This window comes from Thalassophryne amazonica, chromosome 11 (assembly GCF_902500255.1).
Source record: "Thalassophryne amazonica chromosome 11, fThaAma1.1, whole genome shotgun sequence".
Lineage (NCBI taxonomy): Eukaryota > Metazoa > Chordata > Actinopteri > Batrachoidiformes > Batrachoididae > Thalassophryne > Thalassophryne amazonica.
This window is the reverse complement of record NC_047113.1, coordinates 9,437,954-9,453,469: the sequence shown is the minus strand read 5'-3', so window position 1 is coordinate 9,453,469 and position 15,516 is coordinate 9,437,954. Positions and strand designations below refer to the sequence as shown.

The 15,516-nt window shown below is 44.8% G+C and overlaps 2 protein-coding genes across 4 annotated transcripts in view; both read left to right on the top strand.

Moving 5' to 3' along the window:
- The window catches only part of hdx (highly divergent homeobox), a 76,153-nt gene extending 68,592 nt beyond the window's left edge, over positions 1 to 7,561 (top strand). The window contains 3 exon segments of the mRNA XM_034181853.1: positions 6,543 to 6,641; positions 6,838 to 6,960; positions 7,063 to 7,561. Coding sequence (XP_034037744.1) covers positions 6,543 to 6,641; positions 6,838 to 6,960; positions 7,063 to 7,329 — 489 coding nt within the window. The 3' untranslated portion in view covers positions 7,330 to 7,561.
- The window catches only part of rps6kal (ribosomal protein S6 kinase a, like), a 51,532-nt gene that overhangs the window by 1,378 nt on the left and 34,638 nt on the right, over positions 1 to 15,516 (top strand). Inside the window, exon 2 of one of the 3 annotated variants that reach the window (XM_034180897.1) lies at positions 10,893 to 10,919. In XM_034180897.1, coding sequence (XP_034036788.1) covers positions 10,914 to 10,919 — 6 coding nt within the window. In that variant the 5' untranslated portion in view covers positions 10,893 to 10,913. Of the gene's footprint in view, positions 1 to 10,638; positions 10,941 to 15,516 lie in introns of those variants that run through there. The other 2 variants (XM_034180896.1, XM_034180895.1) reach the window with 2 other exon arrangements.

Genomic DNA, 15,516 nt, shown 5'->3' with positions numbered 1-15,516 from the left:
CACCAGAAGCGCTGCCGGACAACTGCCACGGTCCTACGCACCCCTGACAGGAGAGCTTGGACCCGTGACAGAAGTCCAAGACTGCAGCTCTGGCCTCTGGTGGGACGTATAACCGGTTCTTTGGGCCAGTTCCGGAGTCCGGGCTCCGTGCCAAGGCCTCCCGGACGGTCTTCTCCACGTCCCAGGTGAGGGTGGCCACGATACTGGACTCCGGAATGATGGGCTGCGGTGGATCCGACAGCTCAGTCTTGACCTCATCTTCATGCACCCGGGACAAGGCATCCGATCTCTGGTTCTTGGTCCCGGGGCGGTAGGTGATTCGGAAGTCAAAACGCCCGAAGAACAGTGACCAGCGGGCTTGCCTGGGGTTCAGCCACTTGGCGGTCCTGATATACTCCAGGTTCCGATGGTCAGTGAAAACCGTGAACGGCACAGACGCTCCTTCCAACAGGTGTCTCCACTCCTCAAGAGCCTCTTTCACCGCAAGGAGTTCTCGATTGCTGACGTCGTAATTCCGTTCAGCTGGGGTCAACCTGCGAGAAAAGTAGGCACACAGGTGAAGAACCTTATCGGTCTCTCCGCTCTGGGATAGCACGGCTCCTATCCCTGAGTCAGAGGCGTCCACTTCAACCACGAACTGGCGGCTAGGGTCGGGCTGCACCAGAACTGGTGCAGACGAGAACCGGCGTTTCAACTCCTTGAACGCGGCTTCGCACCGATCCGACCAGGTGAAGGGGACTTTTGGAGAGGTCAGGGCTGTCAGGGGGCTAACTACCTGACTGTAGCCCTTAACGAACCTCCTGTAGAAATTTGCAAAGCTGAGGAACTGTTGCAGCTTCCTACGGCTTGTTGGTTGGGGCCAATCTCTCACCGCCGCAACCTTGGCCGGATCAGGGGCGACGGAGTTGGAGGAGATGATGAACCCCAGGAAGGACAAAGAGGTGCGGTGAAACTCACACTTCTCGCCCTTCACAAACAGCCGGTTCTCCAACAACTGCTGCAGGACCTGACGTACATGCTGGACATGAGTCTCAGGGTCCGGGGAAAAGATGAGTATGTCATCCAGATATACGAAGACGAATCGGTGCAGGAAGTCCCGCAAGATGTCATTAACCAAAGCTTGGAACGTCGAGGGGGCGTTAGTGAGGCCGAACGGCATGACCAGGTACTCAAAATGACCTAATGGGGTGTTAAATGCCGTCTTCCATTCGTCTCCCTTCCGGATCCAAACCAGGTGATACGCATTCCTATGGTCCAGTTTGGTGAAAATTTGGGCTCCATGCAGGGGTGTGAACACTGAATCCAACAGGGGTAAAGGGTATCGATTACAAACCGTTATGTCGTTCAGCCCCCTGTAATCAATGCATGGACGGAGTCCGCCATCTTTCTTGCCCACAAAAAAAGAAACCTGCACCCATCGGGGAGGTGGAATTCCGGATCAGCCCGGCAGCTAATGAGTCCCGGATGTAGGTCTCCATTGATTCGCGCTCAGGACGTGAGAGGTTGTACAGCCTGCTGGACGGGAACTCAGCACCCGAGGCCAAATCAATGGCACAATCGTACGGACGGTGCGGGGGAAGGGTGAGCGCCAGATCCTTGCTGAAGACGTCAGCAAGGTCGTGGTACTCAACCGGCACCGCCGTCAGATTGGGAGGGACTTTAACCTCCTCATTAGCATTTACACCGGGAGGAACCGAGGATCCTAAACACTTCCGGTGGCAGGTTTCGCTCCACTGAGTCACAACCCCAGATGGCCAATCAATCCGGGGATTGTGTTTAATCATCCATGGGAAGCCCAAAATCACGTGGGAGGTAGAAGGAGTTACAAAAAACTCAATCTCCTCCCGGTGATTCCCAGACACTACCAGGGTTACAGGTAGTGTCTTGTGTGTGATAAAAGGGAGAAGTGTGCCATCTAGTGCTCGCACCCTCACTGGCGAAGAAAGCGCCGCCAGAGGGAGCCCTACCTCCCTTGCCCATCTGCTATCCAGCAGATTCCCTTCTGACCCCGTGTCCACCAGTGTTGGGGCTTGAAGGGTTAAATCCCCGCTCAGGATTTTAACTGGGAGTCGTGTTGACAGATGTGTATGACCCACGTGAATGTTTTGACCCCCCCTCAGCCCAGTCTCTAAGGGCAGGCGTTTGTGTTTTGACCGTTTGAGGCAGTCTTCTCTCTGCTGATGCTCACTCGAGCCGCAGACAAAACACTCCCCGCGGACCAGCCTCCTCTGTCTGAATGCGGCCCTGCTCGTGTCCCTAGCACCGTCAGCAGGGGGAGCTGTAGCCACACGGAGCGCTATGGCTGTGGAGCGTGGGGAAGACGGCTCTCTTTTGGACCCAGGAGGACGAGGGACGGCTTGTGCCTGACTACGCCCTTCGCCTCGCTCCCGTCGGCGTTCTTCTAACCGATTGTCCAATCGTATAACCAAATCGATAAGCTCAGCCAAATCCCGCGGTTCCTCCTTAGCCACCAGGTGCTCCTTCAGGACCAACGACAGTCCGTTTATGAAGGCGGCGTGGAGCGCAGTCATATTCCAGCCGGATCTCGCAGCCGTGATGCGGAAGTCGACTGCATATTTGGGTGCGCTGCGGCGCCCCTGTCTCATTGACAGCAGCACGGTAGACGTGGTTTCGCCTCTGTTAGGGTGATCAAAAACAGTTCTGAGCTCCCTCACAAACCCAGTATAAGAGGCGAGGAGCCGTGAACTCTGTTCCCAAAGCGCTGTAGCCCAAGCGCGTGCCTTGCCTCGAAGCAAATTAATCACGTAAGCCACCTTGCTGGCGTCAGACGCGTACATCACGGGACGTTGTGCAAAGACGAGCGAACACTGCATAAGAAAGTCCACGCACGTCTCCACACAACCTCCGTACGGCTCTGGGGGGCTTATGTATGCTTCAGGGGATGGTGGGGGGGGGTCGTTGAATGACCAGTGGAATGTCTGTATTCGGCACCGGGTTGGCAGGAGGAGGAGCTGCAGCAGCGCCCTGAGCGCGCGCTTCCACCTGCGCGGTGAGAGCCTCCATCCTGCGATTAAGGATGATGTGTTGCTCGGTCATCAGGTCCAGCCAAGCGGTAAAGGCGGTGAGGATGTGCTGCAACTCACCAATCACGCCTCCAGCCGACGCCTGTGCACCCTGCTCTTCCATTGGCTGTCCAACAGACGGTTGACGCCCCTCGGGATCCATGACGTTGGCCGAGATATCCTGTTGGGGAAAGTGTAGTGACACGGACCCACAACAGGGGGCGCAAATGAACGGTCAATAGATGAGCCAAAAGGTAACAATTTAATGTTGTGAATGTGCACAATGAATATACAGACAATCTCAGAATCTGATAGCAGTCAATACACAAAGGTGATGTGTGGGCAGGCTCGAGGATAGAAGACGTCTGTCCTGAGAAGAGCCGGAACCACACGATTTCCGCCGCCACCGAACCTGGTGAATACTGGAGCCGCCAAGTCCCGAATTCCCAGGTGATCACCGTCCCCGACTGTCGGATCTGGTACTGCTGGCGAGGAGCACAAACAGTGAGATGTGGGTGTGTGCACACCCAGTAACAAAAACAGTCAGAAGGTGGAAAGTCACCTCCACCTCTAATCACACACTCGTGCAGCTCCTGTTAACCACTTATCTGGTTTGGGTGTGAAGCGAAGCCGTCGCTGTTCACACCGAACGCCAATCCAGCAGATAAGGCACACAACAGGAAAGCGGCTGCAAAAAGAGTTCAGACTATGACACAGTTTTCAGTACAGCAGAGAATTACCTTCCCAGGTAGATGATATCTCGGCAGCGAGGTGGAGATGACATCCGGCTTTTATGGAGTGATGACATGACGGGTGACAGCTGTCATGAGTTGATGTGTGACAGCTGTCACTCCCGGTTGTGTCCGTGGTGGCAGCGCCCTCTCGTGCCTGAAGCCCGCACTTCAGGCAGGGCGCCCTCTGGTGGTGGGCCAGCAGTACCTCATCTTCTGGCGGCCCACACAACACATATCCCATAATCCTTTGCACGCCAGAGAGTTGCTCCAGCCTCTTATTAATGTGATGAAAAGCATAAAAATATACACTTTGGTCATATAATGTTCATTTACAATTGTCATCATGTGGATTCTCTGTGCTGTAGACAGGAACAACTCTGTGGCATGCAAAGGATTATGGGATATCTCATTAGGGCGAACAATGCCATCTAGTGGCAGTAGAAACCCTGAAAACTTGCTAAAACAAATATTCCAAATAATCATTAATTATTTCATTCATAGAATGTTAATTTGGTCATCTTTGTAATGGGTGACACTTGCATAGTATTTGGAAGTGCATAACCACCAGTCCCTATATATGTCAGTAGCACTTTCGCACATTTTCTTATGTCTGATAAGAGTGGATGTCTTATGTTGTGACAATATAGTGGTATTTAATGTTTGTAATATAATGAGTAGTTTTCAGATTAAACAGACATTTATTAATTACAATCATGAAAATGTTAGCAAGACATGGATTTTGGTGTAATTTAGTAGTGACGTAGACATAAGGTCAAGAAAGAGCTGATTAAACCAAGTGCACTAACCCCTTGGTGGGGTGGTGGAAAAATGGTTAGTGCTCTTGGTTTCAGTGCAGAAGGTTCCTGGTTCAAACCCCACCCCTACCACATTCCTCCATGTAATGTGGAGTTGTGTCAGGAAGGGCATCTGGTGGTAAATTGTGTGCCAATTCAACATGCAGATCCACCTTAGATGTGCTGTCGCGACCCGAGTGTGGGGAAAAACAAACAAACAAGGGAGCAGCCAAAGGGACTTACTTTACTTACTTACTTTTAAACTTCCTCTTTGTCTGGTGTCAGAATCTGACATTTTCCCAAGGAATTCTGGCATTTGTCAGGGCTGTGGTCTCCCCTCTACACTGGTCAATGCTTGCATGGACTGGGTGTTGTTGTGGAGACCGGGCAGCTTGGTTGTCTTTTTTTGGCTTGGAAAGGTTTATTGACTTTCACTTTGTGGACATTCTGTGACTTTTTTCTTCAGTGGCGTCATTGATGCTTTCATTACAGCACTTCATTACAGCTGAGTGAGGAATCTGAGTGTCTGGGTTTGTGATTGTCCTGGGTCAAGACTAAGATCCAGGCTTTGAATGACTTCCCGTATTTGAGCATTAGATTTGTATCTGTATGTGGTGAAAGAGTTGAACTTGAAGAGACATTCACTTACCTCTGCAGTGACATTCATGTCTTTGGATCCTTGGCTTTTGCAATTGAGAGACCCCTGAGAAGAGATTATGACTTTATGAGGCCAATGGACAAGCGTGTTTCGTGATGCCATTATTTTTGCAGGAATACAAAGGTTATGGTCTTTAGGGTCCTGGAATGTCTTCCCTTATAATGGTTGTAAGACACGGACACTAACCAGTGACCTACGGTGATGACTTGCTGTCTTTGGTACCAGGTCTGTTTGAAGGATCCTTGGGTACCACTGAAATGACTTTGTGTCACGGGTTTGCACTTGAGATTAAAGCCCCGGTCACTTGGCACTAACGAAGGACACCGAAGCTAACAAGAAGCAAGAAAACAAGAAATCTGGACTTACATTGACTTTCGTTTGACTGTCATCCAGCTTCGTTCCTGTAGCTGGCGCTTCGTCAGAATTTTCAAACTGTTGAAAAATGTGAACGAATCGTGACGACAACCTCAAATCGTCTGTATTCTGTTTTACTTCCTATCTTGACGGTTCCTCATCGTTTGTGTAGTTCCCATACTGATAGTGTTCCATTTGATTGTCATCCAACTACATCCAACCTCCCATATCCGACGTCTTGCACGAACGTTGACGATATCTGAAAGGATCGGTAACGAAAGATCCGAGGAGCTGAACGTGACTCGTCCACGTGTGGGACAAAAAGCAATGTTTTCATACAGAAACAATAATGGCAAGAATGTCTGATCAACTACTTTAGCTGTTTACGCACGTTGCAGCTGTCTCTGGCTCTAACGTGCATGTGTGCGCGCACGTTGCTGTAGTGAAGACAAACCTGTTGTCAAGACACCGCAGCTGCAGGTGGATGTGGAGAGCACAGACTAGCTGCAGAAATGATCACAGCGGCAAGATCGCCGTTCCCTTCGTTTTTCTTTTGAGTTTCGTTTTGTTTCGGCCTTTTATGCGCTCTGCACTCACAGGCTTTTCATTGATGGTAGACGTGGCACCTCATTCGTTCACTTTTTCTCAATGATTTGTGGCTTTGTGACTTTTTGTCCTTCCTTCAATGATCGCCGTGTGACCGGGCCGTAAGATGAGGAGTAGCATTTACACCGTGAGGGAGTGTCAGCTTCTACGTTTTGTCTGTTGGCGTGTTACTTTGTGCATGTAAAAACTGCAGACGTTCTTACATTTATTTCTGCTGTGTAGCAGGCTGTTAGATTTCTCCATATCGAGTGTCCAAAACTTATCATCATCATTCTAAAATTTAATTCTATATATTCTCTTTAACATTTTCTTATTCACTCGCTATCAGGTTATGTGCCTACTAATAAATCGTTTGTTGCATGTTTTCGGCCAGAAGATTGAAGTCATTGATGAAGAGGAGGATGATGACGACAGTGGTGGTGAAATGGTTGCCACAGACTTAGAGCAAATGCAGAACCTACTGGAGTTCAAGGTGAGATGCACAGGAGCATTGATGGAAAGGTTGTGAAATGCTACAAAGTTGATCAGAAAATATGTGTAATTCTGATTCTTTTCTCAGCATTTGATGTTGAACTGTGTTCTCTGAATTTTGACAGTGATGGTAAATTGAAGATCTGAAGTATTGAATTAAAATGAATATTTTGGTTCTTTGAATCATTGTGTTTCAGCATGAGGAAGTGCAGTTCTTAGAGAATGAGCTAGAGAACCAAAAACAAAAATACCAGGAGCTTGCAAGCTTCACTAAGAGCCTGCTCTGGGCAGTGAGGGATAATGACCTGGAGCGACAGCAGGTACAGCCACATGACATCATTCATTTTCATTTTCGCTTGAAAGCAATTTTTATTCTTCTTGCAAATTTGTGATGAAATGTGTGGTGTTGTGTCTGCTATTAGGAACTTGTGGCCAGTCTACCTCAGCCTTCAGATCAGGACTGGGATATGATTCTAGATGCAGGAGCCCAGCATGCTGCTGTGTCCGCAGAGTCATCCTCCAACTACAATGGATCTCCGATGGCTGCCATGAGCAGCATAGAGACAAAATTAGACCCTGCAAACGAAGTCCCATCGGTCACCATAAATGAAGACGGTTCCATAACTGACATTGCTGAGCCCTCTGCATCAGTGGAGCAGCTGGAGGAATCTGCTTCAGGGCAAAAGTGACTGTTGCATCATATTTCTCCCACACACTCTCATACAGAAACGGGTTTCAGACAAGACAGACTCTTTGGTCCTACTTGTACACACAAACACTCTGATAAACTCTTGCCCCACGCCCAGTGCCTGTGGACTGATGCTTCAATATGACTGTTGGCTGACAATGCCTTTTTTTAGTGCATATCATTCGCCTTGCTCTGGTCTAATCCAGGGAGAACAATAAACAACCTCTAATTTATCTTTGTGATATGCGTTTAAATGAAAAAGGCGTTAAGCTTCTCTTTTTCTCTGGCTTTATTGATTAACAGATGTAATGTCACCTCTGCAAGTAGGAGTTCCAAGCCAGTGCTTTGACAGACAAGAGGACAAAACTGAGTAGAACAAAGGTCAAACACTGAAGCACAAGGCTTACTCTTTGTGGAAATGTTGAGGATGAAAATTATTCTACACAATTGTCTGACTTGAATGAGCAGATGTGAATCTGATTCACAAATTGTTATTTAATATTTTATTTTTCCATTTCCCGGAATATCACAAACATTGCAGGGTGTGTTTTAAATTGGAAGTTTTTAGACTCTCACTCTGTGGACACCTGATCCTGTCAGATCACAGAATTAGTATTTGGCTAGAAGATCGCAAGCACAAACCAAACAGCACAGTTCGACCAGTACTAAACCAGACATACAGTACCGATATTGAGACAGTTGTGTACAAACTGCACATCTGCTGAAAAAAATTCCAAATTCCCCATGTTAAAATGCCAGAACTGGGGCAGATAGACCAGCCAAAATGTACAATATAGTGAGGCAATGCATTAAAAAAAAAGAAAAAAATGGTCAGGTTTGTAAATGGAAATGAGCTGCTGTGTGCCACACCCTTCATTACCTTCAGAGATGAAGCATTTCACTTGGATTGTGTGTGCGTCATACTTCAGATCCTTCAGCCCCTGTGCCATCCAAAAAGACGGTCTGGATTTACTCATATTTATCAACTGTGAAGTGGTGACAGAGCCATTCTGAATATCGGCTGCCGATTGGCTGAGAGATCAGTACTGCCACCAGGTCCATTCTACACATGGACATATATCTGAGCAGAAGATTTTGGATCAGCAATAACTACTACTAAATACTCGTAGTTGTTCGTGTTTCGGCTTCTCTCGTTTGTTCTAGTGGAGCAGATAACTGTAACAATTGATCATTTCTGGAAACAAGCACCAAAATTGGCACACATATTCCTTAGACATTACTCTTTTGTAAAAGCACGTTAGCCACCTAACTTTTCAATAGGCAGCCAGGTAGGGGTCAGTTGAAGAATTAAACGGGTCAAAATTTAAAATACTACATTCATATTGAAAACTACACCACATTATTTGATCACAAAGATTCCAAAAGGTATAGTTTGGACTAACTGTCACTAAATGTTATGGGGTTAGTAAGTCCCTTCGGCTGCTCCCTTGTTTGCACTTGGGGTCACCACAGCAAATCCAAGGTGGATCTGCATGTTGAATTGGCATAAGTTTTATGCCGGATGCCCTTCCTGATGCAACTCCACATTACATGGAGAAATGTGGCAAGGGTGGGATTTGAACCCGGAACCTTCTGAACTGAAACCAAGCGCATTAACAACTTAGCCACCACCCCTGGGGTTAAAAACAGCAAAAATGGTGACAAAGGTTAATTTCAGTTTGTACAGGGATCAAAAGTTGCTGTAATTTTGGTAAAAAGGGATGCAAAGTATTGGTCAACTTAATAGGGTTTTAAAAAGGAAAAGTTTGCGCCATGTGTCATGCTTAGTTATCATGTTACAGCGTAACATGTCACATGTCAATCACATGTTAATCTTGTTTGACCTTTACTTTCTAGACCAAGCATTCAACACATTCAAAACTATTCCATGTATTAATCCTATTCGCACAACCAATAATTTGCACCACTTTTTTTTAATATAACAAAATTGGAACAATTTTAACTTTTGACCCCTGTTCTGACTGAAATTGACCTTTGTCACCATTCTTGCTGTTTTTAACCCCATAACTCCATAATATTCAGTCACTATATCACCTTTTTTTAATCTTTGTGCTCAAACAAATAATGTGGTATAGTTTTCAATATGATTGGAGCATTTTTAAATTTTGACCCCTGTGTAAATTCTTCAATTGACTGCCTGGCTGCCTATTGAAAATTTAGGTGGCTAATGTGCTTTTACAAAAGAGTAATGTCTAAGGAGTACTGTATTTGTGCCAAATTTGGTGCTTGTTTCACCATTTGAAAGATTCCTCTGTAAATATTCTGTTATCTGCTTCACGATTTATGGTGGCTACATTGGATCCACTGCACATCCGCATTGGGATATGGCACAAGTTTCACGCCAGATACCCTTTCTGACGCAACTTTATTTCTCCTTGGAGAAACACACATAGCCCCTTGTCTTCTAAAGAGGTCTCCCATCCAAGCACTAACTAGGACCCACACTTTAGCTTCTGAGAACTGACAGGATCATGCTTACACAGAGCAGACTGGCTGCAATAACCAGTACTAAGTTGTCTTAATTAATATAGAATATCTTCACAAAACAGACTCTCGCTGTAAACTGCAGAAACAGAAAACACTCCTGTTAAATATTTTGTGCAATTTGTACGCATGTGCAGAATGGATCTGGTGGGCGGGGGGATCGGATCAGATTTGGTACAAGTATTTTGGGCTTTGATGAAGCCAGTCTCCATCAAACACAAATGCTTGCAGCTTTTATTGAAGCTTTTGTCCCACAACAACCTGAACCACATCACCATTTGTGACTCCTGTGGAGGAGGTCTTATAACTGGGCCCCAGTCTGTATTTTGGACAAACTTGTGCAGCCACCTTGAGCTTACAGAACATCTGTCAACTCAGTCCATCCAGTTTTTCCCTGGGTAATCACATCAAGACATATGGCACAGCTCTGTTGTCCGGTAACTCTCCACACAAAGATCTGGAGCCTGTGAGAGAGTCAGAGATGGAGAGAAAGTGGATGAGCATTAAGCCTCTTACTTCCATTTGGACTAGGAATGGACAGGCTTATGAAACAGTACTACTACCCTTAAGATCAGAGAGGCTTATACCGGTGGTAGATGCTGTGGCTCACTCACTGCACCTCTTTATTGTCTTCATCACGTTTTTCTGCGTCACAAATCCAAGGGTTGGCTGTACTTTAGGAATGATGACTATTCCAGTGCGTCTCAATGTCACACAACCACCACATCATCATTTGCAGCATCATGTCCTCCATGCCACACGTCCTCCCACCCTCCCCTCTGACTCGGATCCGTGGCTTTCGTGTGGACTGGGGGAAATCCTTAACGGATTGCGTCATAAATACGTCAATAAATTCATTCCCTGACGATCAGGTACCACTGTAGCCGCCATATTCACATCTATGGCAGGGTAGCGGTGCTGTCCAAGCATCCCGGCGCTGACCCAGATCCCGTCCCGATCGCGGTCTGCGGGATCCGATCGTAGCGGAACAGCCACAGTTCAACACCGGGAGGACATGCGACGTGGAGCGGGCTCTGGGCGGACTATGATGCCTTAGAGTTGGAGGGATCCTGGCACAAGATGGAGGGAAACAGCGTTATTAGTGAGGTGAGTTGATGGAATGTGGAGTTTGCACGTTGTTTCGCCGGAGGTGCGATTTTCGGCGATGCTGTTGTCCCGTTTAGTTGGTGGGAAGAGCTGGAACTGGCGTCACGACTTGCGGCGCGCTGTACCGTGATGCATGGTAACCTGCTAGCTAATGCTAACAGCTGCTCAATGTTTATTTTTGTTGCCTTGTCCGCGTGTATTAATTCAGAAACTACCCGCCTGGCACACTTGTCGTATCTGCGGGAAGGGGGAGCTTCCCGATCACTGACACACGACCTCCGGTTCTCTTTTGTTGTTGTTTACACTTCTCTCCAGGAGTTTACTCCACAGCTAGCCTAGCATATTTAGCTTTAGCATGTTGTTAGCCTGCTAGCTAGCCGACAGCTTGAAACTTGCAGACAAGTGACCAGCTTCGAGTAGGTAGTTTCCGAGTAACTCGAAATTTACTCTGTATGCTGCAGAAAGGCAAAAACTATTTTAGCTGTGTCAACTAAATGTAAAGTTAGCGGGTTTATAGTGCCCCTGAGTCAGTGGGAGCTGTCTTATGTGCAGAGCAAGTGAATTTGTTGATGCTGAAACTTTGAGTTCAGTACTGCCCTTATTATCAATGAACAAACATTTAATTATACAAGTCATTCTCAGCTGCAATAGGAAATAAGTTGTTTCAGTAAAACTAATTGCAACCCCCACTGGGACAAAGGTTAGGTTTTAATTAAAGCAGAACTCTAGAATAATTCAGAAATTACACAATCATTATGTAAATGTAATACATTTATTAGTGTCCTAAAAATATACCCAAAGGCAGATGGGAACAAGTAAAGAAAAATATATAACAAAATGACAAATTGGTGACAGCTGTAGTTCATTGCAACTTAATTTAATCAATTCAATCAATCAATTTTATTTATATAGCGCCAAATCACAACAAACAGTTGCCCCAAGGCGCTTTATATTGTAAGGCAAAGCCATACAATAATTACGTAAAAACCCCAATGGTCAAAACGACCCCCTGTGAGCAAGCACTTGGCTACAGTGGGAAGGAAAAACTCCCTTTTAACAGGAAGAAACATCCAGCAGAACCAGGCTCAGGGAGGGGCAGTCTTCTGCTGGGACTGGTTGGGGCTGAGGGAGAGAACCAGGAAAAAGACATGTAGACAATTACATTACAATTACAATTGTAGACAATTACAATCTAATTTGTAATCACTATAATAGTAAGTCCCTTCGGCTGCTCCCTTGTTTGCACTCGGGGTCGCCACAGCAAATCCAAGGTGGATCTGCATGTTGAATTGGCACAGGTTTTACGCTGGATGCCCTTCCTGACGCAACTCCACATTACATGGAGAAATGTGGCAGGGGTGGGATTTGAACCCGGAACCTTCTGCACTGAAACCAAGCGCATTAACCACTTGGCCACAAAGCACAATAAAAGAGTAAAAAAAGTATATAAACAAAAAAAAGCATAGTAACACAATATGCCAATATGATAGCCATATGAAAGAGAAAACAGGTCCGTCTTAAGTCTGGACTTGAAAGTCTCCACAGAATCTGACTGCTTTATTGATGCAGGGAGATCACGCCACAAAACAGGGGCACGATAAGAAAAAGCTCTATGGCCCGCAATTGAAACACTGAAATGGAAAAAAATAATGAACATATGTATCCAGTCCATATCTCAAAATGTCACTCGCACGAAACAAAAAAACAGGCTGGGTGGCAGTTGTTAATATTTTTCAAATCTCATGAAATTTCACCCAATTTATTTTTCCCCCTAAAGGAACCAAAAAATGAAGAAGCACCTTGAAAAAGTTGAAGTTTGTTTTTCGGGACCACTCTATGGTGACGTGACGTTTATATATGTCAGAGAAAGGGTACTGGTCCAGATCCTTGGGGGAATGCTGCATGTTAACCTCAACCATGATGGATTTTGTGCCTTAAATAGACACAAATTGTTTCCTGTCTTGATTATGACTTATGATGACTTACATTTCCATACTTACCATATTTATAAAATGTAAAGTTAGGTATGAATAAGATAAACATCTATATAAAGTAAAAATAATTTTGTACATATTTGTACAGTTCATTTCTGTGCTGTGTCGGTAACTACTGTGGAAAGGATAATGTTGTATTTATATAAGCCCCATATCAGGTGTTTGTTTTATTTATTTATTTATTTGTTTTAAGATGTATGAACTCACTATTATTTTTCTGATAAAAAAAAAAAAATTTTTAACCATTATTTGAGTCTGTAAAATGCACCGCAAAAATGATAAATAACACCCATTATAAATCAACCATACTCCCATCAACAAATTTATTCAAAGCTGTATACACTATTATTGATACAGTTCTGGTCCAGGATGTAATCACATTCTTTTCAGCTGCTGTTTTGGCATCAGTGATTGCATTGCTGGGCTATTTTTCTACCCTGACCCACTAAGCCCAGCTCTGACCCAAAGCCATGTTAACCCAAACCACAAACTATGATGACTGTTGTACATCTGTAATCCTCCAAATTTTTCTTGTTTATTCATTTAAAAAAGGTTTGCAAACAATACATACTTCAATTTACTGTTTACTGAGTGTATTTGAAAGCTACGAAGTTAATGCCTGTAATGAATATCAAACCTCATCATGTAAAGGTACAGTGAGGAAAATAAGTATTTGAACACCCTGCGATTTTGAAAGTTCTCCCACTTAGAAATCATGGAGGGGTCTGAATTTCAGCTTAGGTGCATGTCCACTGTGAGAGACATAATCTAAAAAAAAAAAAAAAAAAAAAGCCAGAAATCACAATGTATGTTTTTTTTTAATAAATTATTTGTATGTTACTGCTGCAAATAAGTATTTGAACACCTACCAACCAGCAAGAATTCTGGCTCTCACAGACCTGTTAATTTTTGTTTAAGAAGCCCTCTTATTCTGCACTCTTTACCTGTATTAATTGCACCTGTTTGAACTTGTTACCTGTATAAAAGACACCTGTTCACACACTCAATCAGTCACACTAGGACAACAGGAAAGCAGCTTGGTAGAAGACAACAACTGTTCTGATTATTTATTAGAAAGTGGAAGAAACACAAGATGACTGTCAGTCTCCCTCAGTCTGGGATTCCATGCAAGATCTCACTTTGTGGGGTAAGGATGATTCTGAGAAAGCTCAGAACTACACAGGAGGACCTGGTCAATGACCTGAAGAGAGTTGGGACCACAGTCACAAAGATTACATTAGTAACACATGATGCTGTCATGGTTTAAAATCCTGCAGGGCAGCAAGGTCCCCCTGCTCAAGCCAGCACATGTCCAGGCCCGTTTGAAGTTCACCAGTGACCATCTGGATGATCCAGAGGAGGCATGGGAGAAGGTCATGTGGTCACATGAGACCAGAATAGAGCTTTTTGGAATCAACTCCACTTGCCATGTTTAGAGGATGAGAACAACCCCAAGAAAACTATCCCAACCGTGAAGCATGGGGGTGGAAACATCATACTCTGGGGGTGCTCTTCTGCAAAGGGGACAGGACGACTGCACCGTATTGAAGGGAGGATGGATGGGCTCATGTATTGTGAGATGTTGGCAAACAACCTCCTTCCCTTAGTAAGTGCATTGAAGATGGGTCATGGCTGGGTCTTCCAGCATGACAATGACCCCAAATACACAGCCAGGGCAACTAAGGAGGGGCTCCGTAAGAAGCATTTCAAGGTCCTGGAGTGGCCTGGCCAGTCTCCAGACCTGAACTCAATAGAAAATCATTGGAGGGAACTGAAACACCAAACCTGAAAGATTTGGAGAAGATCGGCATGGAGGAGTGGACCAAAATCCCTGCTGCAGTGTGTGCAAACCTGGTGAAAAACTACAGGAAACGTTTGACCTCTGTAATTGCAAACAAAGGCTACTGGACCAAATATTAACATTGATTTTCACAGGTGTTCAAATACTTACTTACAGTAGTAACATACAAATAAATTATTAAAAAAAACCATACATTGTGATTTCTGGCTTTTTTTTTTTTTAGATTATGTCTCTCACAGTGGACATGCACCTAAGATGAAAATTTCAGACCCCTCCATAATTTCTAAGTGGGAGAACTTGCAAAATCGCAGGGTGTTCAAATACTTATTTTCCTCACTGTATAATGCCACTGGGTTTTTTAAGATTTAAGTCATGAAAATAATTTTTTTGGCATCACTATAATTTTTTTTTTCCTTAGCATTTAGATAAGGGATTCATAATGTGATATTGCCAATATGATCAAAATTCATGCTGTCTGGAAACAATTTAGAATTTCAACCTCTGAGGGGGAGAAATTCAAGGGATCAGATGCTATGACCAACATTTGGTAGATTTGGAAGTGATTTACAAGAAATATTAAGGACGTTAACGTAAGATGGGTCACAGGTAAATCTCAATGCTTCACGCATGCGCACACAAGCTTCATTCTTTAGTTAGTCTGCATAACGACAATGAAAGAAAAGGCAACATTCACTATGGATTTTCCCCCAGATAAATATGTCTGCTTCATTAAAATTAGCTGTAATTTTGCAACATGTTATAATGCTTGCGTTTTGGCAGA